Below are 22,882 nucleotides of genomic sequence, written 5' to 3' on the forward strand. Positions count from 1 at the left end.
TACCGGGCCTAGGAGCCTTAAAAACCGTCTATGGGATGACGCGCAAGAGAGAAAGGTTATCTATCTTGCCTTATATCGGCAAGCAAGGGAGGAAGACTGTTTTTTGCACATATGCACTGTTGATATAACTGTTGATGAATTTGATTAAACAGGTCATCTGTCAACCGGCTTTACATGGGGTTTTGGATTCAATTCACCCCAGCAAATATGTGGAAAATATTACAATTTCCCTGACTCATCAGATTGCCGGTAGCAATACGAGTCCGTCGACGCATCGCCTCCCTGAAGCCTGATTTGATGAACCCGCAGCCCTCTGAACTCCTCCCCATGAGGAAAGAAATCCTTGTCGAACGTTATCCCCCCGTCGGGATTCACGTCGAGCTTGACCATCCACGCGCCGACGCCGTCGGGGTAGAACTGGTCGTCCCACGACCCGTACAGGGAATTAGTAATGTACACACGCTTCCCGTCTCGGCTGATCTCGACCATCTGCGGCCCTCCGGCTAGTGGCATATCCGGCTTCGCGGGGTGTGCGGCGCGACTTACGATTCCGCCGATACGGACGGAGCCGACTTCGACGGGGTGCGCGGGGTCCGAGACGTCGTACTGTTTGAAGTCGCCGGTGGCCCAGCAGGAGACGTAGAGGAACTTGTCGTCGACGGAGAGATCGATGTCGGTGATGAAGGGCGGGACGGCGCCGAATGGCTTGAGTGCGGGCGGGAGGAGGTCTGGATCTGCGGGTTCGGCGGGAATGGAGATGACCTTTTCGGCCTTCCAGGTGTTGCCGTCGCGGAACCAGCGGAATACGGCCGCGGAGAGGTCCTTTGTGGAGATCACGACGCTAACGAAGCCCCAGGTAGCTTCAGGGTCGTGGGATGGGCGCACTTCGAGCGCCATCTGGTGCTCCTCACCCAGATCCACACGCTGGAAGTGTTTGCCGGCGGCGAGATCCCAGAAATGGATGGCGTGGCCGTACTTGTTGGCAAGGAGCAGTTCTGGGACCATGCCCTTCTCGATCATGGATGGGCTTCCCCACTCGCTGGATATCAACACGTTCTGATTCAGATGCCACCATGCGTCATAGTGGAAATGCTGCGGACCTCGTTCGGTTTCCCATGCTCCCACGACGTCAAAAGTGTTGTGGTCCAGCAGGGCGACACCGCCAGGTCCGTCGTCGTCGCCTTCCGCGCCACCTAGACAGGTCAAAAACACCCCATCAGGACCACAGTGAGTTGTGTGCGGACGAGAATAGCTGGCCTTCTTGGAGAGCGTCTTGCCATCGATCGTCTTGACCAGTTTTGGGTTACGTGGATCAGGGCCCACGTCAAAGACGTAGATGTTCGATGACCGGAGGCCAGGAACAAGGAGGTAGCGTCGCTGTAGGCCATGCATGTTGTGTCCTCCGTGCTTGTACGCACTGGAACAGGCATTCCATCCAAAATGGTGCAGCTCATCGCCTGAGGCCGCTGTATCAGTCCAGCCAATTACTCTACTGTAGGTTTTGGATCCAGGCTTGACATCGATCACTGTCATAGCATCGTTTTTCTGACCGGCGCGGTCGAAAGCAACCACGTAGGCCACTTGTTCTGGCGGGGCGGCGATGGCGTCAGCCGCAGTGCGGTAGAAGGTCTGATCCATGGTCTGTTGAACTTGTTCGCAAGGCTCCTCCAGATAATGTGAGGGCGCACCACTAATCTGGCTTTCCGGGTGAGCAAAGAATCTTATACCATTCTCTCCGCTCCGTGCCATCGGCACACGTGTACATGAAACGAACGAATATACATAAAAACGATGTACAAACAACCGAACGAACGTGCGAAAACGAATGTGAGCGTCCGGCGTAGTACCCTGGCGTCCGTACCCAGTGCGAGCTCTTCCCGATGCGATGCGCAGAGATTCCTGCAGAGGTGGTCAAGTGTCCTCCAACTCTCCGCTAAGCGAGGTCATGCCAGTCCGCTCCCCGTGACAACTTGCCACATGGAGAACCTTCGCACCGAATCAGGTGTTTGAGCTTCGCTCCATGCTGGACGTTAGGGGTTAGCACCGACGCACAAAGGAATGAACAGGAGAGCCGTACTCTGGCCGCTGGGTGATGTGTTAGTTGGGAGATACGACAATATTGTGTGGGAAACCGTCGTACCTGTCTGCTTACAACATATCGCGCATATTATGACACAGAAAAATATTAAAAAATCAGGCGTATTTTAGTTGCCTCACAGCTGGCTTATAAATAGTACTCACTCTTCAAGTGCCTGTATGGGGGGTGATAAAATAATTGTTCTCCTTCAGGTAATCGCAGCGAGCTGCAGGCTTATTCTGGTATATAGCCTAACGAAGCACCATCTATCACCCTCTTGAAAATGACGGGCAAGCGGTTAGACGCAATTATCAACTTCGGAGGGAAGGAGTCTGAATTCTCAGCTGAACACAAGGTGGCAAATATCTTTAGGGGTGGACACGAATGACGAAAATATTCGTAATATTCGTACGAATGCGAATATTTGGAAATTTCATTCTTACGAATGCGAATGCGAATAAAAATAAATTATTCGCAATTATTCGCAATATTCGCACATATTAATAAATACATTAAAAATCTCCGTCGTTGGCGTACATATCCCTTAACAAAACAAGCGTCCTCATGGTGTCCGGATTAGGGAGTGTCTACGTAGGCCCAGCAAATCCTTCCGCTGTTGAACAGTCTCTCGACTGCTACTTCTGATGCAGGAATCACTAGATAGTCTGGGTTGGTGAAACCCCAGGGCTGTAGGCGGATAAAAAGGATAGGATATCCGCCGCGGATATGTATCCGCCATACTTTCGATTGGCGGATACAGATGGCGGATATGGCGGATAATCCGTATATTCTTAATTAAAGTCTCGGCACAGAACGAGTGCAGGCAGTGAGGTCGAGATACCCATACTATGGCTTGATGATGTCCCTCTCGGCGAGCGCAATTTGGTTCTTCGTGACGGTATGCGCGGCGTGGATTCGCCTTTGGATCTATCGATCTTCGGGACTGATTCCTCGAGGCCTCGTCCACCGAGTCCTGAGTCTTGAGTCAGGATCGTCAGATACGCGTTCCGAATATAGTACTCCAATGGCTACTCCTGCTCCGGCTGCGGCTGGTTCTGCCAAGTCAAATAGTGGCAAACAGACTCAGCGCGCCTCGTCCCTGGTGGACTTGCTCACGTTGACAATGGAACAAGATCGTGAGGAGAAGAAGGCGCGCCCTGGCGCCTTACGAGGGTATGCCGAGGTAAACCGCATAGAAGCGCAACATGCGATGGCGAGTATCGAACTTGAGCGCTTCAAGTTAGAGTTGGAGCTAGAGAAGGAGAGATTGGAAGTAGAGTCTCAAAGGCTGCAGCTAGAGATTTTACGTCAACAAGCAGCAAATAAGTTGTGCTTGCCGGTCAATCAATTTTGTCCTCAAGCAGTTATTCGTATTGTCATCTTAATATTTTCATACAGGGCTGTGGCGGATGCGGATATCCGCCAAATTTTCCCATATCCGCATCTGCCATCCGCCTTTTTATCCGCCTTTAAAAATTTGCAAAATTCATTAATAGTTATTATATATCTAATTTCTTCAAAAATTTCGCAAAGTTCACTAACATGATATTTGAATTTTCTAAATGGACTCGCTGTTAGCGGACGCAACTTATTTGGTCGGTGATCCCCGCCACATGTGAGTGTTACGACAGTGCTAGAATGACCTCTTGTCGGACTACGCAAGTTAAGGGTTAGGGCTAACTGTGACCCTAACCCTGCTCGATTTTGACCTTTTTTCTACGGTATGGATTAAGCTCTACGTTAATGGAGTGTAACTGGCTAATGATCAATTTTATAGTTGCTAGTCCGCGATGGCCGGTTTAGTGTTGTGGGAGGGATAATGGATAATACGGGGCCGATCCCTGCCGTGCCGCCAGCTAATGGCATGACAACGCTTCAAGTTGCACATATTACCCCTTTCAATGCCAGTCGTCGTATTCCTTTAAGAGCTATGCTTTCTAAATTTGCTGGTCAAGATATGGAAAATTTACTAACTGGCCATGGTATCAATGATCCATCCAATGCATTATTGTTAGATGCCACGACTCATCTGTCTTTTGACGCATTTGAATTCGGGCTGGAATGTCAAGATGACCGGTACTTTCTCAGAATGCTAGTGCCAACATGGTCACAACCTCCAACAGTTTCTCGCCACTTGAAAGGTGATGAACTTTTCTTTGGCCAAGGACCTGAACAGGTTACATTACCTTCGGCTCTCCTTTGCAATATCCAGTTGGCTGTTGGCCGTGTATTACGTGCTAGCGGCGCAGCCAAAACTATAGATAAGATTCTTGAAGATGAAGAGAGTCTTAATTGCGGGAATCTGGAAGGTGATTATGGGCTTCGAGTGGGCGCCTCATACCTTGAGAGAGAATTGACAGCTTTGCAAGGTCTTGACGACTTGGCTATCGATCCGCAGGACAGTATTACGAATTCCGATAGCGAAGAAGTTCTTCCAGTTACTAGTCGTCATAGAATATGCACATAATATGGTATCCAGAATCTTCGTAGGGAATTATTCTGCGATGATGTCTCGTAAAGAATAAATATATATGTAGTGAGAGATAAACAGTAGTACTATGAAAATCATAAAGCGCGACTAACTTCCCTTAGTTAGACGTAGCCCACTACTGAGTGAGACACACCACCGAATTGAGACACTAAACCCTGCAAATAAGCTCTACCTTTTAACCAGTAGTCATAACGAATTAATTCAGCCAAGGCTTTTAGTTCGTTATATCGAGTGCAGACGAGGTTTTCGTTATATCAAGGACACTGCTATTTATTAATCCAACTACAAAAATATGCTCTTACTTCTGCTGCTGTTCACTAAGCTTTCTAGCATTTAAAACTCGCTCATGTTTAAGGACGCCTTTACGAAAGGGTGATTTTCAAGTTCTTCGACATTGCACAACGTCTTTGTTAGAACAGTCATGATACTAACAGGATCTCTTCCTGCCTCATATTCACTCAGAATATAGTGAATCCATGTAGCTTTCAATAAGCTTTTTATGTGCGGATAATCCCTTGACTAAGAGGTTGATATCTGCTTGTGGGTTGAGGGCGTAAAGCAGCCTTGTGGCTGCTTGGAATAGAATTTCGGCTGGGCATTGCACCCTCGATATAACGAATTTTGTTCGACACTGAATGGCAAGTTAACGAATGTCGTTGCATCAAGAAATAACGAACTTTGTGTGAGATTTTAATTCAGACAACGCATGAGTTTCGTTATATCGAGGAATTCGTTATAGCGGGGCTCGTTATAACGAGAGTTTACTGTACTGTCAACGCGAATAATTAGCTGTAACCCGTTCTGACGTAAGGTCACAAGACACTCAACATATAGTTGGCATCACGACACCCTCAATTTTCAACATATTTCGCATGAGATATTCGTATCATACAAGCTCTCCAAATTACTAGTCAAAGTACTGTCGAGAAACCACTCTAGCATAAGCGCCCGTTCCTTCTATTTTTGGCGCCGCCTTGACGAGATGTAGACTGCCATGTGCCAATAAGTGATTTGCCGCTGGGAGGTTTGTGTTCCGCGCGTCTAGAAAGCACGTGATTGGCCTGTTTTTTGCGATATTATGTTGCCAAGCGACCGCACATGTCGTGTGTCCGATCATTTGTCAACCTGGATTTAGAAGAATTCGCTCGAATAATTGCGAAAAGAGCATGATATATCATGTGTTAAGTCCTTGGATGATTTCAAGACGTCGTGTCGCACCGAGGAGCGTCCCGCGGCTGTCGATCGCTTGTAACTTCACTACCTGTTCAATATCGTCTCAGATGGATCAGCCCTTGTATACCTCTACCATTGACGCTGAGCCTCTTCATCGCTATCGGAAAGGTGGCTATCATCCTATCACCTTGGGAGAGTTCTTGAAGGATGGGAGATACAAGATACTGCATAAATTAGGGTGGGGAGGTTACTCAACAGTTTGGGCTGCAAGAGATCAAATGTTGTACAAATTGCATTGCTTGACTTTACTTCCTAGCTAAATGACACTAACTTACTTCCAGTGAAGAGGCTTACGTTGCTCTCAAGGTCTCTGTTTCGGAAGGAGAAAACGATGGGGGAAATCGAGGACTCCAAGTCATGAGGGAATTGTCACCCATTCACCCCAGCCCTCAACACGTTATGCTCATGCTTGACGACTTCGATTTAGAGGGCCCGAACGGAACCCATAAATGCCTCGTATTCGAGCTTCTAGGGCCTAGTATTCCTGACACAATCGATGCACGCTTTCCCGACGGGAGGCTCCCTGGAAAGCTCGCCAAAGTCATTGCGAAACAAGCTCTTTTCGGACTTGACACTTTGCACCAGCAAAAGATTGGACATGGAGGTGGGTCACACTCGCATCTTTGATCTTGGGATTAATTCGGAATAATTCTCACCTAATATAGACCTCCACACTCGCAATTTGGCTTTTACCATGCCTTGTATGGACGATGTACCTGAGGGGGAATTTATTGAGATTCTAGGCAAACCAGAAATTGGGCATGTCCGAAATAGCGACGGAAATGCCCTAGATCCTGGCATACCAGAGTACATCGTCAGGCCTGCCTCATATCGGACACATTCTTGGTCGTCGTCCTATCCCATCAAGATTGTCGATTTTGGAGAATCATTTTTGCATACCACCGTTCCTCGAACTCTTCATACCCCGCTACCAGTTCGGGCACCTGAAGTTATTTAGAGACCGCTTGGATTATCGCGTGGACTTGTGGAGCATGGGCTGTATGGTAGGTGGAAATCACCGGAAGCTGAAAGTCATTCAGAACGAAACTGACAGGGATGGCTTTTTGAGCTTTTCGTCGGTCAACCGCCCTTCGACAGCTTCTTGATAACGCCCGCGATCCTCGTAGGTCAAATGCGAGAGATGGCAAGTGATGCCCTACCTGAGAGATGGCAAGACTCATGTAAGACAATGGACGACAGAACTACCGCAGAAATTTCAGGGCCCGCATTGCAAGAATGGCTGGAAGAAATATATTTCGATGGTGAGCGTAACGAAGACTTGACAAAGGAAGATATAGTTAAGTTTGGGCAAATCATTGGAAGATTACTGCTGTTTGAGCCGTCTACCAGGGCGTCAGCGAGGGAAATTTTGAACGACCCTTGGTTTAGAGAGTAACCCAGAAGACATATATCACTTTTTCCCTCATGTGTCTCAGTCCCCAATGCATAGGGCCAGGAAAAGCAAGAGTGGCTAGGATGGTATGTCACACTCGGGATGAGGAAAGAAATGACGAGATATGGAAGACGATCCGGGGTTAGGGTCTCGTTAGACGGCCCCAAGCACGAATAGGATTCGTGGGCGGAACAATGACGGCCCGACAATCCAGGAAGCTGTTACCGTTTCGTTACATATCGTAAGTCCACTTCTTTGAATTATTTTTTTCTTTCTCCTATTGGCAACCCAGGCTCGTTCCTGTCTTACAGTTCCAGAAAGGGGTGACAGTGCATTGACAGCTGCTCAACGTGAGCCATTAATTTCACCAATTAGTTCTGAAGCTAAAGAAGACAGTGCTGCTATACGGTCTAGACAATAATGAATTTCGATCCAATCCCTCTCAACGGCCTTAGCTTTGTAAACTCGCTTGTGGAATACGCTAACGATTTTACCGAAAAGCACTAACTTTACCCTAATCCACTCGCATCGGCTACTCGAAAGAGGTCGATACTACACGCGATGAAAAGGTCTACAATATACGAAATTGACTTGGAATACTCGTATACAAGACTAATATATCGGACAATAAAATACCACTGCAAACTGACTTGCTTCGGCTTGAGACAGAAACCCTTGCCTTTGGCAGAGAATAGAAACATCGCACGAATGACGCTGCGGCCGGTCCAAATTGAAATGTGCGGTACATAAACAAGCAAGCTGTCTGCTTTCGAACAGCGCTCGCGAGCTTCCCTTACTGTCGCGTTCCCTTACTGCCGCGTTCCCTTCATTATCTCAATCACCACACAATATCAGAATTCATCCATTACGTCATGGATGCCGTTTGCGGAGGGTACGATCCACTAACGGGCGACCTTATTTCGTCCATACTCTGGCCAGGTGACAAGTAGCAAGTAACAGTGACACTAGGCTACATTCGTCGTTGCCATAGTAGATTTGTTAGTGTCAGCGACAGCAGCTTTTCCCATAGTAAGTTTACTAGCATTTTCTCGACGAAGAACAAAAATCCTCAGCAGCCCCATATGTTAGCCTATGATACCGCCGGCAGAGCACTGGCGATTACCTGAAGTAGAACAATTATTTTATTGCCCCCCATACAGGCACTTGAAGAGTGAGCACTATTTATAATCCAGCTGCGAGGCAACGAAAATATGCCTGATTTTTAGGATTTTTCTGTGTCATAATACGCGCGAATATGTGTTAGCAGCAGACTGTGGGTCAGGTACGACGGTTTCCCACACAATACGGTCGTACCTCCCAAGTAACACATCACCAGGCGGGCAGAGTATGGACGAAATAAGGTCACACACACTAACAGGCTCAGCCTCACGCGGCGTGGCGCCGGCGCCGATCATGACCTCCGCGGTCATTCGCAATGAAAGAAGCCGACAGGAAATGCAGTGCAAAGAGCCACCAGAACACCGGTTGGCCACGGTTCGGTAAAATCTCTCGAGATTAGTGGTCTCACGCGCAACAGTTATCCTAGCAGCCCTCAGTCAGTTGCCAAAAGCGTTGGTTTCACTTGGGGGACAGCGCCGATGCCGGTTATCCAATCAAAGGATGCCTCTTCTCCGCCGGACAAAGGCATGGATCCGAACTATAACAGGGCACTTAAACTCCTGAAGAGTAACCCTCCGGAGGGGAGACTAGATGTTCAGCTGCCTCGTGCAAAGTATATGCAACTAGAAAATGCATTTTTCAAATTATATCCGTTGTCCCTGGAACTGCGGTATAGTATACTAGTTGCATATTTCCTTGTTCAGAAATAGCTAACGGTTTTCGCTGTTATAGGTACCCGTCATTGTCATATGACAGTTTCACCGAGACGGTGACTGTGGTGACGTGTCCCGGTAATATCTATGAATCTGCAGCATTAGAACTCCTTGGTCCAATCCTCGCAGATGCTAAGCAATACCTGTCTATGTATAGTCAGGATTTAGCAGATAATATTCTGGCTTATGGATCCACCACCACTGACGACTTTGAAGGCGAGTTTGAGGGGAGCACGAAGCAGCCAGATGGAGGAGTGAGGTATGTGGGGGATGGTGAGAAGGTAACAGTCGTTGTCGAGGTCGGGTTCAGCGAAGACTATAATAGCCTCTGTAGAAGTAAGGACATGTGGATCGATGGTCACGGTGTTAATGTCTATATGTTGCTCTGTCTTACTGAGAAACCACGGTTCAAGAATCCTACTACTGAGTACGGGGATATCGGAGATGTGAAAGCTGCGGTTGATCTAATGAAGAGCAGTATGAATGAGACGTTGGGCTTGAACCTCTCGAACAACCGCCACGCTCTATTTTTGTACAGAGGCCACAAGTGGGTTGGGGAGCTGAAGGACGTTTTCGTTGAAATTTGGCGAGCTGGTACCAGTATTCGTTCTAAATACGTGAGTCGTATCATCAGATTCACTTTGTGAGGCTAGTTCTGATGGCATAACTCTGCAGTACCTGGTTCAAGATGGGGATGACCTCCCTACCACGCTTGGAATTAAGATAAGTGATTTCTTTCCGGATAATGCATGGCGAGCTGCAAACATCCCAGACAGAGTTATTCCATTTAATGCGACTAGTTATGTCCGAATACTTATGCGTTCCATGTACTCAACTGCAGTAGATCGCTGTAAGAAGTTCATCAGAGGAGGAAGAGGAAGAAGAGGAGGAGAAGGTGATGTGGAGGAGGAAGAGGAAGAGGGAGAAGGAGAGGGAGAGGAAGAAGGAGAGGGATAGCAAGATAATGAACATGAGCAACTTTGTGGCTACATTTCTGGTTTGGCACTGCCGTAAGTAGATGGCTTAATAACTGGTGCATACGGGCTCCGAAACTACGGTAAAGCGTTGGACAATAAGGATATCATTGCACAGTCGCCGGTAGCACCTTAGCCATGAACCAGGCTACCTGCACGGTACGGGTGTATGTTACAAGAGTTGGTGGGTGGAGGCGCCTGCCGCTCTCTTCCCCACCCAAATTCGTTGGTTCGAGCCTCGCGCGAGCCTCGCGTTCAACCTACCCTCACTTATTTTCCTTAACCTTGATAAAGCGCGCCACACAAGAGCAGGCAGGTACAATCTCCAAGCGACGGAACCACAGTTGGTTGATTTGACTGCAGCGATGTTATTTAATAGGGATCGGCACGGATACACGGATAACGGATATATCCGCGGATATCCGTCGCGGATACGGATACGGATACGCATAAGGTAATATTAATCAGTCACATCCGCGGATAGGAGTTAACAAAATGCGTAGACTAATAGTATTGGGAGAGTTCAACTGTGTTGCGAAATATTCAGTTGCATAGGGTCCAATGAATCCCGAGTTTGCCCTGGACTCAGAATATGAATCTGACTAGTAACTGCTTTGTACTGCCCGTTGCATTTCTACTATCTTAACTGCCATCTATAATATAATTTTTCTGCAACACTTTCCATCTCTGAACTCCTAGCATTTCCTCAACGCTTCTTTCCGTTGTTGAGCTGCTGGTCAGGGACCGCATCGTTGATGCAACTGCCACCGGGCGGCTCTACCTCACGGGCGACCTTAAAATTTCGTCCATACTCTGGCCGCTGGGTGATGTGTTACTTGGGAGGTACGACAATATTGTGTGGGAAACCGTCGTACCTGACCCACAGTCTGCGCTCAACATATATTCGCGCGTATTATGGCGCAGAAAAATCCTAAAAAATCATGCATATTTTCGTTGCCTCACAGCTCGAGTTAAATAGTGCTCACTCTTCAAGTGCCTGTATGGGGAGTATTAAAAATGATTTGTTCTCGTTCAGGTAATAGCCAACCCAACACAAGCATTCCGCCCCAAAAATGGTACAGGGTCACTCGACTTTGCCTGCAAATCTTTACAGACAGGTCTGTCGGCAAACACCCGAAAGAGTATTCGGGTTATGCGTAGCCACCATTGCTGAGTGCAAATTAAATTTGGCAACATAGGTGCGAAGCACGGAAAGTAACCTGTGATAAATTATTCGTATGTTTCAACCCAATATAAGAGCCTTGACAGCAAGCGTGATAGTGCGGAACCAACGGGTTCGATTGCAGAACTGAATATATTACGATCCGAACAAATTGCGGACGACACTCTATTCCTAAAGCTATTATGAACCTATCAAAATTTGAAAGCTGAACGCCTGAACAACGATTACAGGTCAATCTCTGTCTACTCGGTAACTTTGTCTGGCAGCCGGGTTTATTCCTCGCAAGACATCAAAGCAGTGCCTCTTGTGTGCTCGGCATTCTGTCACCAGAGCGTCAATATTCCCTTTCGAAATGCCAGAGAGGTAAGTATCCTGGACACTCTGAACAAGACGTCACGTTTGACAAAGTAAAACTGGCCTGGATTCGTGAAAGATTGTACTCTCAATGACCCAGTATATTTTACAGTGTGCCGCCATGGACACAACCTAAACATGGAGTTCTTAGATAATGCCGCAACGATCCTGTCATCCATCCCCGCGCTCACAAACCTACAAAATATATGCATCTAGTGCTGCGTAGTCCCTTATCTCATCACTCAGAAAATCCTGTGTCCATAGATTATTGACACGAATACCAGCATCTTTCGGAAGAAATTGTTCAGAACAACAGAGCACAATGTTTGCAGTCCCCCCTGAAATACAGTCAATACCATTGAACGGCACGAACTAATATTAACGGACAAAGCCAGGCTTTGAAGTCACCAGTTCCGGGGACGCGTACTCGACTGTGGGCACGGGGGATAAGGAACGGTGTTAGAATTTTCTCTATCACCATTATGTTCCTGTTATTTGTCTATGTATATGTATATGAATATATACATACATATGAGAGGCCAGCTTCTTGGAGCTGGCCGCTGTTGCTTGTGACCCATGGCAAGGCGTAACCACCAGACATTTTTGTTGTATTTCTTGCTAACTTTGTATGTCTGGTCGGCCGTCTAAAATACAAGTGTGCTGTGCTCCGGGTAAATCGTATAACCCTAACCTTCTCGTGCTATAGGCGGCCGTTGCAAACGTTCCCACGAGCAACGGAGATGAATCAATACCGGGGGCCCGTAACAATTGAAGATTATTGGCGTTAATTTTCAAAGTCGCAGTATTGGATGTCCATCGCAACTTGGATGTCCAGAGATGAGTATGTTCCGGGCGGTCGTCAGGCCATTGGCCCCATCGATACGCACACCTTTCCTTGTCTCAACTTTTCCACTCTCGCGAAATTTCAGAGTAGGACTAGAAGAAGGTACCGCCGCAATGTTATACGACCTGACATGCACGGATAACTGATAATCTTGTAGCGGACTATAGGCTGCATCCGCAGCTCCTAGCCAAAGCACAGTCTCTCCGGACGGAGCGTGACAAGCTGTTGAAATCACTCACTGATCATGGCTACGATCCTGCCAAAGCCCTCGAACAGACGCGTTTAGATGCGCTGGCCAGTAGCTTAGCCCGGTATGAGCAGTTCGTACCAACGCTCGACGACCTCCACAAACTCGCCGTCTCACAAGATCCGGAATCGTTGGAGCTCAGAGATGCCGCTTTGGAAGAGATGGAGGATGTCAAGCAGCAATTGCGCTATATTACAGGTAAAATCAAAAAGGCTTTGGTTCCCACTCATCCTTTTGCATCTTATCCTTGTCTTTTGGAATTTAGACCTGGCGTAGGTGGAGCGGAGGCGGCTATTTTTGCCAGAGACTTGATGGACATGTACATCTCATACCTCACTCTCAAGAAATGGCGCTACTCGATCTTGCACGTGAATGAAATATCTGGAGCGGACGGCATTACCGAAGGCATACTCTCAGTTGAAGAGCCGGGCGCGTACGAAAGGTTAAGATTCGAAGGCGGCATTCACCGCGTCCAGCGGGTTCCTACCACCGAGTCCAAAGGTCGCGTACATACTTCTGCGGCTGCAGTCGTCGTGTTACCGCAATTGGATAGTGGAGGTGAGGACTCAACCGCAGCGGAGCGATCATTCGCGCCCGGAGAGGTCAGGATCGATATTATGCGAGCTCGGGGAGCCGGCGGCCAGCATGTCAATACGACAGAGTCGGCCGTCAGGCTGACACATATTCCTACCGGTATTACCGTGTCCATGCAAGATAACAGATCACAACATAAAAACAAGGCAAAGGCGTTTATGATTCTTCGTGCACGACTGGCTGAAAAGGAATATGCGGAGCAAGTGGCCCACGAACGACAGTCGCGGTCGGCGCAGGTGACGTCTACTGATCGCAGCGATAAATTGCGGACGTACAATTTTCCACAAAATAGAGTGACAGATCATAGATGCGGGTTTACAATGTACGATTTAAATGGATGCATGGATGGAAGTTCACTAGACACGTTACTAGACAGTGTCGCGGATTGGGCACAGGAGGAAGAAATGAAGAATCTGGAAATTACTGAGTAGGACTTGTAAATATGTACGATATGAAAGATATGATGCCAATGAGATTATTAACGGTACAGTTACAAGTTCATGCTTTTATCCCATTAAACTACAACGAGCCGCCTATTCACCTGCACAACCTCTATACACGTCCTAATTCCGCCAATTCATCAACAAACTGTTTCGGCGTGCATAACCGCGTGCTTCCATAGACGATCCGCTTTCCAGATCGCTTGGCAAACTCTTGCAGGTTTCCATATTCCAAGAAGTTACCACCTCCGACCGTGAACACGACCGCCTCCGAGCATCCAGTGCGGTTCCGCGGTGGAGGACGCGTCAAACCGCCACGGGCCATTCGCGGGTCAAAATACAAATAATCCTCTGTCGTAGACGAACTTCCTGATCCAGGTTCCATGATGCTCTCCACCAATCTTGTAATCGTCAAATCCTTGCGTGATGGAAGAAAGTTTTTCACTCCAGAAATCAGATTTTCAAATCCCCCCGATAGCCCACCATCCTTTAGACGACCGGTAAGTCGGTTGGAAAGACTGCTGAATCCTCGAAGAATGTTGTCTGCCGAACCGCCTCCCACCGATTGGCCGGAAGATTGGCCAGCAGTCGACGGAGCACTAGTCATCATGGTCATTCTTGTGATCTCTCGCACTCTCTTGATGTATGCTAGAGGCGATATATCGCAACCAGCCGCCACTAGTGCATGCTCGTATTCAGACATATCAGCCGCCGAGATGGTTGTGTCGAGCGAGATGTAGTAAATTAGGAACAACCGTAGCTTGTCATCAGGATTCTTCCTCTCGGGATCGTTTATAGCCTCCAGAATAGCCTGCTTTGGCTGCCTTGTGATATTCTCTTCCATCTGAAAGAATGAGTCCAATCCGCGCTCCTTAATGCCTTTGAGCAGCGCGGTCGCAATATTCATGTGCATATCCAAAGTCTGTTTTCGTGCTGTCAATTCCGGCAAAGCGGTGATGGCTGTCTTCAAGTGCTGCGCATTGGCGTTCAAATCTAGTTGGTTTACATCTTCGATTGCATTAACGCCCGTTGCGGATGTAATCTCGCTCGTGTCATGCTTATATCGCGTCAGCTCAGCATCAATATCTTCAGCTACTTGTGGGAACGGTATGGCGGCGTTTCGCACCCAGAAGAAATCTTTTGGATCAAGGTCATAACCTTTCTTCGCAATGTTCCCGTTGCCGTCGTCGGTATCCACTCGAATACGGTTGAGTCGCATCTCGAGGACGTCGTGAATAAGGCATTGATATGTCCATGAATGTGAAATTAGAGGCACGAGATCGACGTTTCGGTCCAAAATGATGAGAACTAACTTATGTTAGTCCACTTGACACCCAGAGATAGCCAATAAGAATACATACCTGGTCTTTGCGAGGACTGACTAGGAGTATTAAACGTGCTATCTCGCGAATTTATCACAAAATCTCGTAACTTCTGGTCCAGTTTCTGAGCAATCATCTCTGCGGCATTGCCTCTAGGGCATCGAATTATCGGAATTTGGCCCATTGTCACTACGACGGAGAATAATCCGACCACAACTTTATCGATAATGGCCTCGATTTCCTCATCCTTGACTTTCGGGCTCGCAAGTGTTGAATAGACATTATCAAGTGCTAAACTGAATGAATCGGGCTCCGTGACAATAAAATTAAGATACTGGTCATACACCTGAGATATCATATGGGTGGTGTTGATATTTTGTGATGCAAAGTCCTCGAGCAGAGATCGCGGGATAGAAGAGATGAAATTGACATATACGGATTCATATAGATTGTGATTTAAATCTTGTGATATTCTTTTGACGTTATCGACATTTGGCGACACGAAATAGATTGCTGGAACGTCAGGAATCTGATACCTCTCCGAGTTGAGTAACCTGGACCAGTTACTTAGTGCATAAATCAAAAGATTGTCATCGATAGCTTACATATGAACCGTAATTCCATTCTAGAAAGCTATGTTAGCATCGGCGTTATTGCAAGCAAATGTCGATGACGCTTACCTGGAAGAGGTCGTTCACTCTCAATACACTGGAGATGATATCTTGGCCGAACTTATCAAACACTAACACTTTCCATATCGGGTCATCGCTATTTGTTGATGCTGAATTGTCGGATCCATTTGCTGTTGGCATATCACTACCGACATTACCGGCATTAGTTGGCTTATCCTTGTTTAAATTCAGGAACCGTTCAATCGCCGCTGCAGACACTAGTTAATACAAAGTGTCAACTGACTACAACTCTCGTACGAACCTATCTGCCGGTCACGAAGAGTCAGATTCTTCGTTGGTCCCGAAGTAGATGAAGGTGCCTGAAGCGCCATTTTGTGGATCGCTTTAACACGATGTGAAGCCCGACTAGTGCTGGTTACGTCGCTCCCGAGTAGAGTAGTGATCGCGTCTCGCACTCCTCGCCCGTTGACCTAACAGAATCAAACCGATAAATGAATACCGGGAGCACTAGAGATAAAAAGGCGACCGATTAGCACTGCAATTGTAGTAACGGGCGCAGTTGAGAGAAGATGTTGTTTGGAAATGTTGATGTGTCGTGTTAAGATCAGCCCTCCAGCGCCTCGAGACTTTCGAGTTGACCGCATCCCAACTAAGCCTCAACGTCGCAACATTCGCGACGTCGCAACCGACTCTAATTCTCGATCTAAAAACCCACCACTTAATCAGCAATCACATCCCACACTTTTGAGGACTACTATTGCAAAATGCGAATATTATGCCAAAAATGTACATTTATTACTCATTTTATAGTACAATTTGCTGACACGAATCAACAGAGCCCAAATAACTACATCGATAACCGCAACACTGTAAACCCGAGGTTGACATAGATATGATACAGAAGACGGGCAATATATACATATTAGTACAAAATTGTACGACAGCGAACACCCAATCCAATGCTATGCTAAAACTCTAAGCAATACAAGATCATTCGTAACGTGACCCTAACGAGAAGAGCCATTCCCGGCGGTGGTTCCAGAGCCGTACAATCCACCAGCAGCCTGCAACATCGCTGCCAGAGCCGTCAAATCCGGTATTTGTTGCTGCGCTTTCGGCTGAGGCGCTTGGACCTGCACTGGGCGCGCTTGGGCCTGTGCCAAAATGGGGAGTAGAGCCTGTAGAGCTGCAAATCCTTGAGACGTAGACGATTGCGCAGATTGAGTCGGTGGCGCAACAGCAGCAGCAGCTGCTGCTGCCGAAATTGTAGAAATCGGTTGAGAGGTGCCATTATTATTAACAAGCAACATTGTCCAGGCGAGCCGAGTAGACTGTGGAACAGGAATCTCCTTCATAGCAGGAGACTCATCCGAAACCAGGTCGGCTGTATGTTCTGGTTCTGATGGTGAGGGAGGTATATCTGCGTCGGTGAAGTACATAGCAAGGAGGACACTGGACTCTCGTTCCTTTTGAATTATTGCTTCTGCACTGTCGGGCTGTTTGCTGCCACCGTGACGAAGGATATTTTTCTCGAGCTCATTCGCACTAAAACGCTCGCATTTGACGAAATTGATATCTGAACCCGTTAAAAAGCGTTCAAACGCCGAATGATAGTCCATACTTACCAATTGGAGTATACCACGGAATTTTTTCATCCTCCTCCACCTCGTAGTCAATCTCCTCGATATGCTGACCCTTCTTGAAAGCAGCTCTGCCCTCAGATATATCGAGCTCTCTCGCATTCCGATACCGTTCATGAACGGCATCACTCACATTCAGTGCACGCTCACTAGGATCGGATTCGAAATATCTCACTTGCACCAAATCGGCCTCAGAACGCCACGAGACAGTCTTTTGTTTCTTCTTTGGACGTACTGGCTCAGGTGTTGATTTTTCTGATGTATCTTCTGATTTAGGCCCAGTTCGGAATGAGGTGAAGAGACTGGAAATTCGAGGCTGTGAAGCTGCCGGAACTGGGGTTGAGGACTGAGACGACGACATCGGTCTTCTAAACGATATCAGTATGATTCCAGCATGAACTTGAGAAATGGCTTACTTCTCCTCCGCAGGTTTAGGAGCCATTGGCTTCGCAGCCGTGGCAGGCCTTTTCTGTAAACTTTGAAAGAAGCTGGTATTACCAGTTGGCCGCTCAGCCTTGACAGAGTTCGCAGGAGTACTCCCGGAGGGTGCCTTCGAAGCAGTCGAGGTAGACGCGGTGGACGATTTCTTCGGAATAGTAAATCCAGAAAGAGTATTGCTTCGAGCAATCTGAGCCTTCTTGGCATCGGGTACTGCCTTGCCATCAGAAGGATCTACCCCTTTCTTAGGTGAGTCCGGCTTTCCAGAAGACACATCAATTTCTGGACTACGGTTAGCAATTTTCACGCTCACTAACGGCAGTGGCAAAATATCATACCTTCATTATTCTTCGCTCGACTCAAAATCTTCCCTGCGATTTCCTTGCATGCGGCATTACCCTTACCTTCATAGAATAAAAGCACCTTTTCCATTTTAACCCGCTTTAATTGCTCTAAGCTGATAGGCATTCTCGCTAGTGCCACCAACACCGGTTTCGCACTATCAAATCTCTTTGCCTTATAATCGTTCACCAACCAATTTCTAATACGCGCAAGACATAGATTGTTTTCCGACAGTACATTCCAAATGTCTTTACTGGATCCGGTCGACATTGTCAGCTGACTTAAATAGACCTCGCGCAGATCGAACTTGGTTGTCGTGCCGTATGCCTCCTCCGGAATTGACAGCATGATCTCAACAAGACGTTCGGTTAATAGTCTCGTATCATCCATCAAATTCCTGAACGCGGTTGCTACACGAAGGCGCAACGCGGTAACGGGATCCTTTTCGTGAAGAATAGGCAACTCCTTCGGCTCCTCTGGAACCGGAGGGGATGCGGTCGGTGCGAAAAGTTGCGGCTGGGTTTGTAAAGCAGTTGCTGTTGGAACCAGAACTTGGCCCATCTCTACTGTAGGCTGCACGTGCTGTACCAGTCCGGAAGAAATGTCCATAGATACTGGAACTGTTTGTGACCGCGCAACGGGAGTCGGAGCGGTAGCAGCCGTGGTCTTTTTTGTTGTTTTCTTCTTTGGAGGTCGATCGGTCGGTGCGGCCGTAGCACTTCGTTTCGTAGGTTTCTTCTCGGCCTTCACCACGTCAGCAGGCTGAGATGCTGCCGACGTAGGCATTGGTGGAAGAGGCCAATGCGGGACAGGCCCGTTGCCTGCTTGAGGCAGGTTAAGGGCCGGCAGTGACACATCGGCTGGCGAAATGGAAGAGATAGCGCTAATATTGTTGATCTCCTGCGAGACACTTGCTGCTGTCACATTGCCAAGTACAGAGTCAGGCAAATCCCGATAATCATTATAAATTTGAGGACTCAGATGCTGCGACGACCGCTCCCCATTCAGGAACGACGTGAAATAAGGTGTCCGGACTTGTGGCTCCAACTGTTGGTACGGCGAAACTGGCGCATATTGCTGCTGATTCGAACCGTTCAGACCTCCATAGAATTGCGTCTGATCGAGTTGCAATTGCGACGACGGACGGGGTTGCTGTGGTTGTGGACTGGGGAGAGTAATGTGTGTTTGTTGTGGTGTTTGGGATGACGACGTCGGACTCGACACGTTGTCGCCATGCTGCGGCTGCGGCTGCTGCTGAGGCTGGTAATATGCGGGCGTAACAGGCGACATAAAGCTGTACTGCGATAGAGGAGGTTGTGGCGCAATCGACACATGATGACTCATTTGAGGCCTCATGCCAAACGGATTACTCGACAGTTGTGCCGCAAAGGCGCCGTAAGGTTGCCCTTGTTGGCCAACGGTTGAGCTCTGGCTGCCGCCATAGGAGCCAAAAAATGATTGAAAGTGGGAGTCGGACAGGTAGTTTTCGCCGGCTCGAAGTATTTGAGACTCTGGGTCAGTGTACTGTGGAACATATCCGGACATCGACGTGCTGTAAAGCTGCGGGGGTAGTTGTTGTTGTTGTTGATGTTGTTGCGGTTGCTGGTGGTCCGTCTGCTGCTGCTGTTGCTGCTGCTCCTGCTGGCGGCGAAGGAAATCGTCGTAATTCGGATTGTCCATTGCGAATCCAAGTCGTGTTACGGTCTCAACTATGGCTGCACGCGTATAGGATAAACATCCAAGCTTGTGTTTCCTTGAAAGCGCGACCTGAAAGCTCTTGATCACAAGACCAATTGTTGGGTCAGGCCAGCTTCAACCACGAAGTCAATCTTCGCGACAACACAATCAAGGGGAGGAGCACGACTTGAAGTGATCAAGATAGAAAAAGTAAAAAGTGTAATCTTAGAAACCCTGATCGGGATCTCTCTGACAGTCGAGAATAGGTAAATTTACAACGCGGTTCGATGGCAAACCGCTAATCTAGTCCGTATCTTTTCGAGCTCTATCAATAGAAACTCACACGTGCATCATTCAGCTTCCAAACGAATCGCAAAAGAAAGTAAATGATAACGAAAGGATACAGCCCCAAAGGAAGTGTGTGGAGAAAGTAGATCGTCCTTTGGTTACAAGAGACCACAGGTGGAGGTGAGAACGTCGCAGCGCTAAAGTTGGAATTCCCATGCAAGGAAGACTCACTCCCTAACCTAACCCAAAACCTAAATGACCAGCTCCGTCCTTCGGTGACGACTACTAATATCGGCAAACAGTATGATTCATCTAGACTGGAGAAATGCCATTTACTAGTGCACCGAACTCGTCTCGTCGACGGCAACTTCCTTTGCTTGCTGGCTTTGTCGCAGCGACGGTGGTTGCCTCTGTGGCTTATTACTATTGGTCTGAATCTATCTCGGAATGGTGGACTTCAAGTTCGCGGCAACGAGACATATCGGAAGACACTGCTGGGGGCCAGACCGTGACGAAGAATGCCGGCAAGCGGAAGAAAGTGGCTCTTCTAATCTCGGAGGTATTGTGCGGTACCAAGCGATAATGGAGATCAAACAACTAATGATCAAAAGACTATTGCGAACCCAAAGATATTGTCTCCGTCGACACAAGAAGTCGTGGATTTGCTTATACTCTATCCCACATATTTCCCCGCAGTCGCATCAGTCCCTTCGGTGGAGGAACTTCAGCGTGCGTATGTGACTCATCCGACTCGCGTGTTCTCGGTGTCCAGGGCTGAGTCGGTCAAACCGATACTGCGACATCTGGCGTTAGACGAAAGCGATCCAATAACTATTGTTGTTGCGGACGGAAACGTTGATCTAGTTAAGAGTGATGAGAGTATTGCAAAGTATGTTGGTGACGTTGTTGTTATCGCTGGCTCACCCGAGAGTGCAGAGCAGCAGTGGAACCAATCTGTGTTAGGAATACCGTGATCCTTGCCGCCGAGGGATATAGGGCCAGTCACCGCATTCTCCACCTATCGTGGTATATGACACCGAGTTGCGATGAGAGATGAGAACGGTATTCACGGGAAGATTTCTTGGGTCGCACCCACGAGGTCAACGGCCGGTCGTCAATTGACGCCCGTCGTGGCAGAGTGCCTTCGTGGTCTCTTTGCTGGCTATTACTCTCCTGCTCAGGCAATGCTGATCGTAACTGACAGCTCAATGTCTACACAATTGACATCGAACGAAGAAGCATGGTTTTCAAGAAACGAGATTTAGTTTAGGCCATACGAATTAATGCTGCCACACGAATTTAGCATAGTTCGTACTTGCGCGTATCAATTGATCATAGTACATTTAGATAACGGAGCAGACAACGCAAATTTCAAATATGAAATACATGATCCAATTGTAGAAATTCTTGAAACACGAGAAATTAAACAAGTCGCGACAAACCTATAATAGCCTAACTACCGGTATGAATTTTAACTTCTCTAATCCCAGCGAGCCATTACTGCCCCTTTTTGGGCAAATCGCTTTGAAACTCCATTGCATGCATGCATCACCAATATATTAACAAATGATCGACATCAATACTGATAACTCTCGAGTATGGAGCCATCAATATCTGCCCAGGCTGTACATCCGATTCGAATGCATCATATCTCACAAATGCTACAGCCCATTCACCAAAACTTCATCCCGTAATCGCCTCGGATTCCCGCCTCCATAAGCTTTACTTGTTCTTTGCATTCGCAGCTGCTAACTTGCCGTTGCGCTCCTCAACGTCAACCTGAGCTAGGAGTTGCGCTGCCTGAACCATCTGGATGACATTAGTCAACTGCTTGCCGAGCCAGATGGGAAATGTAACGACCGCCATGATGGTTGCATATGATATAGGAATGCCGTACCGGGATCCAAAATACGGCGGAGTCTCTGGTGGGAAGCTGCACAAGTAGAGGGCAACGAAGAAAAGCTCGTTGGCGGCGCAGAAAATGAATAGGACCGTCTACGACAATTAGCACACCGCTGTACAGGCAAACTCAAGCTCACTCACCCTGTTCGTGTAGTATAGATTCAAAAACCATCCTCTCTCCTTTCCGACTTTCTTATGACTATCCTGTCCGCTGCTGAGCATAGCGAACATATGCATATAATGCGATGCCAAGTCTACGAACCTCATCAGCCTTGAAAATATCGGGGCGTAATCTCAGAGGTCCCGGACAGCTCCCTCCAAACACCGACATCTACATACCTAAACTAATCAACAGTTGGTAGAAGATAGCCCACTTAGGATACGCCGACGACAAGAAGCAAATCAGGCATGAGGTTGTGCAGCGATCGGTGACCATATCAAGAATTGCGCCGAACTTAGTTGACTGATTGAATTTTCGAGCAGCGAGGCCATCGAATGCGTCCAGCAAGCATGACAGGATATACAGCCATGTGCCTAATTGATAAATTAGCACCTTCTGCTACGTACTCACGGAGCAATTGCATATCGTCTGCTTAACTGGGAGTATAGCTGACGAATGACTTGCTTGGACACCTACATATCTTAGGATACCACCTCATGACGGCGAGCGACGACAGCGCGAGAATGACGCGTGCATATCCGATGAGATTAGGAATGAAAAGAAAAACAGTCGTCGTGGTAATCGGTTTCGGGGCAGCCATTGTAATCGATGCGACCGTCGGCGCAGTTAAAGACCCGAAGCCTGCGTAATTTTTATATACGTTATTCACTGCCGTCGAACTAATAACGATGATGGCAAGAACCGGTCGGCGGGCGCAGCGAAACCAAGCGCAAGACCGGTTAACGGTTTTGACTCAAGTGTCAAAGCACATATGCGCTTACACCGGTTCCGCGGTGCCCGAAATGCCGATTAGGCCAC

At 47.8% G+C, this 22,882-nt stretch overlaps 11 protein-coding genes across 11 annotated transcripts; 6 read left to right on the forward strand and 5 right to left on the reverse strand.

The window, feature by feature from the left end:
- Nucleotides 1-219: 219 nt before the first annotated feature.
- POJ06DRAFT_280412 (selenium-binding protein) lies at nt 220-1,638 on the reverse strand (the record flags this gene model as incomplete). Its single annotated transcript, XM_056189876.1, has 1 exon — nt 220-1,638. One exon carries the CDS (start codon nt 1,636-1,638, stop codon nt 220-222), a length of 1,419 nt encoding a protein of 472 aa, XP_056045103.1.
- Nucleotides 1,639-2,493: 855 nt separating this feature from the next.
- POJ06DRAFT_247523 (uncharacterized protein) lies at nt 2,494-2,922 on the reverse strand (the record flags this gene model as incomplete). The annotated part of the gene is made up of 2 exons (XM_056186907.1): nt 2,494-2,867; nt 2,888-2,922. The coding sequence occupies 2 exons, from the start codon at nt 2,920-2,922 to the stop codon at nt 2,654-2,656; spliced, it is 249 nt and encodes an 82-aa protein (XP_056045104.1). The 3' UTR covers nt 2,494-2,653.
- POJ06DRAFT_247524 (uncharacterized protein) lies at nt 2,494-3,406 on the forward strand (the record flags this gene model as incomplete). The annotated part of the gene is made up of 1 exon (XM_056186908.1): nt 2,494-3,406. A coding segment is annotated over exon 1 (473 nt), but the record flags the coding sequence as incomplete, so codon positions are not given.
- A 448-nt stretch (nt 3,407-3,854) lies between these two features.
- On the forward strand, nt 3,855-4,331 carry POJ06DRAFT_181115 (uncharacterized protein; the record flags this gene model as incomplete). Its single annotated transcript, XM_056184748.1, has 1 exon — nt 3,855-4,331. A coding segment is annotated over one exon (477 nt), but the record flags the coding sequence as incomplete, so codon positions are not given.
- Nucleotides 4,332-5,848: 1,517 nt separating this feature from the next.
- On the forward strand, nt 5,849-7,197 carry POJ06DRAFT_280413 (CMGC/SRPK protein kinase; the record flags this gene model as incomplete). The annotated part of the gene is made up of 4 exons (XM_056189877.1): nt 5,849-6,021; nt 6,083-6,405; nt 6,467-6,750; nt 6,856-7,197. The coding sequence occupies 4 exons, from the start codon at nt 5,849-5,851 to the stop codon at nt 7,195-7,197; spliced, it is 1,122 nt and encodes a 373-aa protein (XP_056045107.1).
- A 1,417-nt stretch (nt 7,198-8,614) lies between these two features.
- On the forward strand, nt 8,615-10,078 carry POJ06DRAFT_68823 (uncharacterized protein). The gene is made up of 3 exons (XM_056191400.1): nt 8,615-8,983; nt 9,046-9,643; nt 9,702-10,078. Exons 1-3 carry the CDS (start codon nt 8,793-8,795, stop codon nt 9,981-9,983), a joined length of 1,071 nt encoding a protein of 356 aa, XP_056045108.1. The 5' UTR covers nt 8,615-8,792; the 3' UTR covers nt 9,984-10,078.
- A 2,201-nt stretch (nt 10,079-12,279) lies between these two features.
- On the forward strand, nt 12,280-13,713 carry POJ06DRAFT_206963 (uncharacterized protein). The gene is made up of 2 exons (XM_056185380.1): nt 12,280-12,483; nt 12,539-13,713. The coding sequence occupies exons 1-2, from the start codon at nt 12,375-12,377 to the stop codon at nt 13,651-13,653; spliced, it is 1,224 nt and encodes a 407-aa protein (XP_056045109.1). The 5' UTR covers nt 12,280-12,374; the 3' UTR covers nt 13,654-13,713.
- On the reverse strand, nt 13,714-16,283 carry POJ06DRAFT_247546 (Sec1-like protein). Its single transcript, XM_056186909.1, has 5 exons — nt 15,918-16,283; nt 15,665-15,864; nt 15,590-15,609; nt 15,024-15,538; nt 13,714-14,970 (listed from the first exon to the last, which is right to left on the reverse strand). Exons 1-5 carry the CDS (start codon nt 15,985-15,987, stop codon nt 13,775-13,777), a joined length of 2,001 nt encoding a protein of 666 aa, XP_056045110.1. The 5' UTR covers nt 15,988-16,283; the 3' UTR covers nt 13,714-13,774.
- A 131-nt stretch (nt 16,284-16,414) lies between these two features.
- On the reverse strand, nt 16,415-19,664 carry POJ06DRAFT_247549 (uncharacterized protein). The gene is made up of 4 exons (XM_056186910.1): nt 18,033-19,664; nt 17,673-17,976; nt 17,242-17,624; nt 16,415-17,192 (listed from the first exon to the last, which is right to left on the reverse strand). The coding sequence occupies exons 1-4, from the start codon at nt 19,579-19,581 to the stop codon at nt 16,624-16,626; spliced, it is 2,805 nt and encodes a 934-aa protein (XP_056045111.1). The 5' UTR covers nt 19,582-19,664; the 3' UTR covers nt 16,415-16,623.
- Nucleotides 19,665-20,217: 553 nt separating this feature from the next.
- POJ06DRAFT_68880 (uncharacterized protein) lies at nt 20,218-21,130 on the forward strand. Its single transcript, XM_056191401.1, has 2 exons — nt 20,218-20,560; nt 20,613-21,130. Exons 1-2 carry the CDS (start codon nt 20,327-20,329, stop codon nt 20,973-20,975), a joined length of 597 nt encoding a protein of 198 aa, XP_056045112.1. The 5' UTR covers nt 20,218-20,326; the 3' UTR covers nt 20,976-21,130.
- A 364-nt stretch (nt 21,131-21,494) lies between these two features.
- On the reverse strand, nt 21,495-22,874 carry POJ06DRAFT_68890 (CDP-alcohol phosphatidyltransferase-domain-containing protein). The gene is made up of 4 exons (XM_056191402.1): nt 22,541-22,874; nt 22,243-22,437; nt 22,045-22,157; nt 21,495-21,996 (listed from the first exon to the last, which is right to left on the reverse strand). The coding sequence occupies exons 1-4, from the start codon at nt 22,662-22,664 to the stop codon at nt 21,724-21,726; spliced, it is 705 nt and encodes a 234-aa protein (XP_056045113.1). The 5' UTR covers nt 22,665-22,874; the 3' UTR covers nt 21,495-21,723.
- Between the last annotated feature and the right edge of the window lie 8 nt (nt 22,875-22,882).

This window comes from Lipomyces tetrasporus (genome assembly GCF_029532465.1).
Source record: "Lipomyces tetrasporus strain NRRL Y-64009 chromosome Unknown POJ06scaffold_3, whole genome shotgun sequence".
Taxonomy (NCBI): domain Eukaryota; kingdom Fungi; phylum Ascomycota; class Lipomycetes; order Lipomycetales; family Lipomycetaceae; genus Lipomyces; species Lipomyces tetrasporus.

What these genes read in the sequence shown, in the direction of transcription:
- POJ06DRAFT_68823 (XM_056191400.1), top strand. Translation starts at nt 8,793, where the DNA reads ATGCCGGTTATCCAATCAAAGGATGCCTCTTCTCCGCCGGACAAAGGC. An exon ending in CCGTTGTCCCTGGAACTGCG is followed by an intron (nt 8,984 to 9,045) that starts GTATAGTATACT and finishes TCGCTGTTATAG; the next exon opens with GTACCCGTCATTGTCATATG. An exon ending in CCAGTATTCGTTCTAAATAC is followed by an intron (nt 9,644 to 9,701) that starts GTGAGTCGTATC and finishes ATAACTCTGCAG; the next exon opens with TACCTGGTTCAAGATGGGGA.
- POJ06DRAFT_206963 (XM_056185380.1), top strand. Translation starts at nt 12,375, where the DNA reads ATGAGTATGTTCCGGGCGGTCGTCAGGCCATTGGCCCCATCGATACGC. An exon ending in CAGAGTAGGACTAGAAGAAG is followed by an intron (nt 12,484 to 12,538) that starts GTACCGCCGCAA and finishes ATAATCTTGTAG; the next exon opens with CGGACTATAGGCTGCATCCG.
- POJ06DRAFT_247546 (XM_056186909.1), bottom strand. Translation starts at nt 15,987, where the DNA reads ATGGCGCTTCAGGCACCTTCATCTACTTCGGGACCAACGAAGAATCTG. An exon ending in AATGGAATTACGGTTCATAT is followed by an intron (nt 15,539 to 15,589) that starts GTAAGCTATCGA and finishes TAACTGGTCCAG; the next exon opens with GTTACTCAACTCGGAGAGGT. An exon ending in TCAGTCCTCGCAAAGACCAG is followed by an intron (nt 14,971 to 15,023) that starts GTATGTATTCTT and finishes AACATAAGTTAG; the next exon opens with TTCTCATCATTTTGGACCGA.
- POJ06DRAFT_247549 (XM_056186910.1), bottom strand. Translation starts at nt 19,581, where the DNA reads ATGTCCGGATATGTTCCACAGTACACTGACCCAGAGTCTCAAATACTT. An exon ending in CCTAAACCTGCGGAGGAGAA is followed by an intron (nt 17,625 to 17,672) that starts GTAAGCCATTTC and finishes GATATCGTTTAG; the next exon opens with AAGACCGATGTCGTCGTCTC. An exon ending in TCCGTGGTATACTCCAATTG is followed by an intron (nt 17,193 to 17,241) that starts GTAAGTATGGAC and finishes TAACGGGTTCAG; the next exon opens with ATATCAATTTCGTCAAATGC.
- POJ06DRAFT_68880 (XM_056191401.1), top strand. Translation starts at nt 20,327, where the DNA reads ATGCCATTTACTAGTGCACCGAACTCGTCTCGTCGACGGCAACTTCCT. An exon ending in TGGCTCTTCTAATCTCGGAG is followed by an intron (nt 20,561 to 20,612) that starts GTATTGTGCGGT and finishes AATGATCAAAAG; the next exon opens with ACTATTGCGAACCCAAAGAT.
- POJ06DRAFT_68890 (XM_056191402.1), bottom strand. Translation starts at nt 22,664, where the DNA reads ATGGCTGCCCCGAAACCGATTACCACGACGACTGTTTTTCTTTTCATT. An exon ending in GAGGTGGTATCCTAAGATAT is followed by an intron (nt 22,438 to 22,540) that starts GTAGGTGTCCAA and finishes TTTATCAATTAG; the next exon opens with GCACATGGCTGTATATCCTG. An exon ending in ATCTATACTACACGAACAGG is followed by an intron (nt 21,997 to 22,044) that starts GTGAGTGAGCTT and finishes TAATTGTCGTAG; the next exon opens with ACGGTCCTATTCATTTTCTG.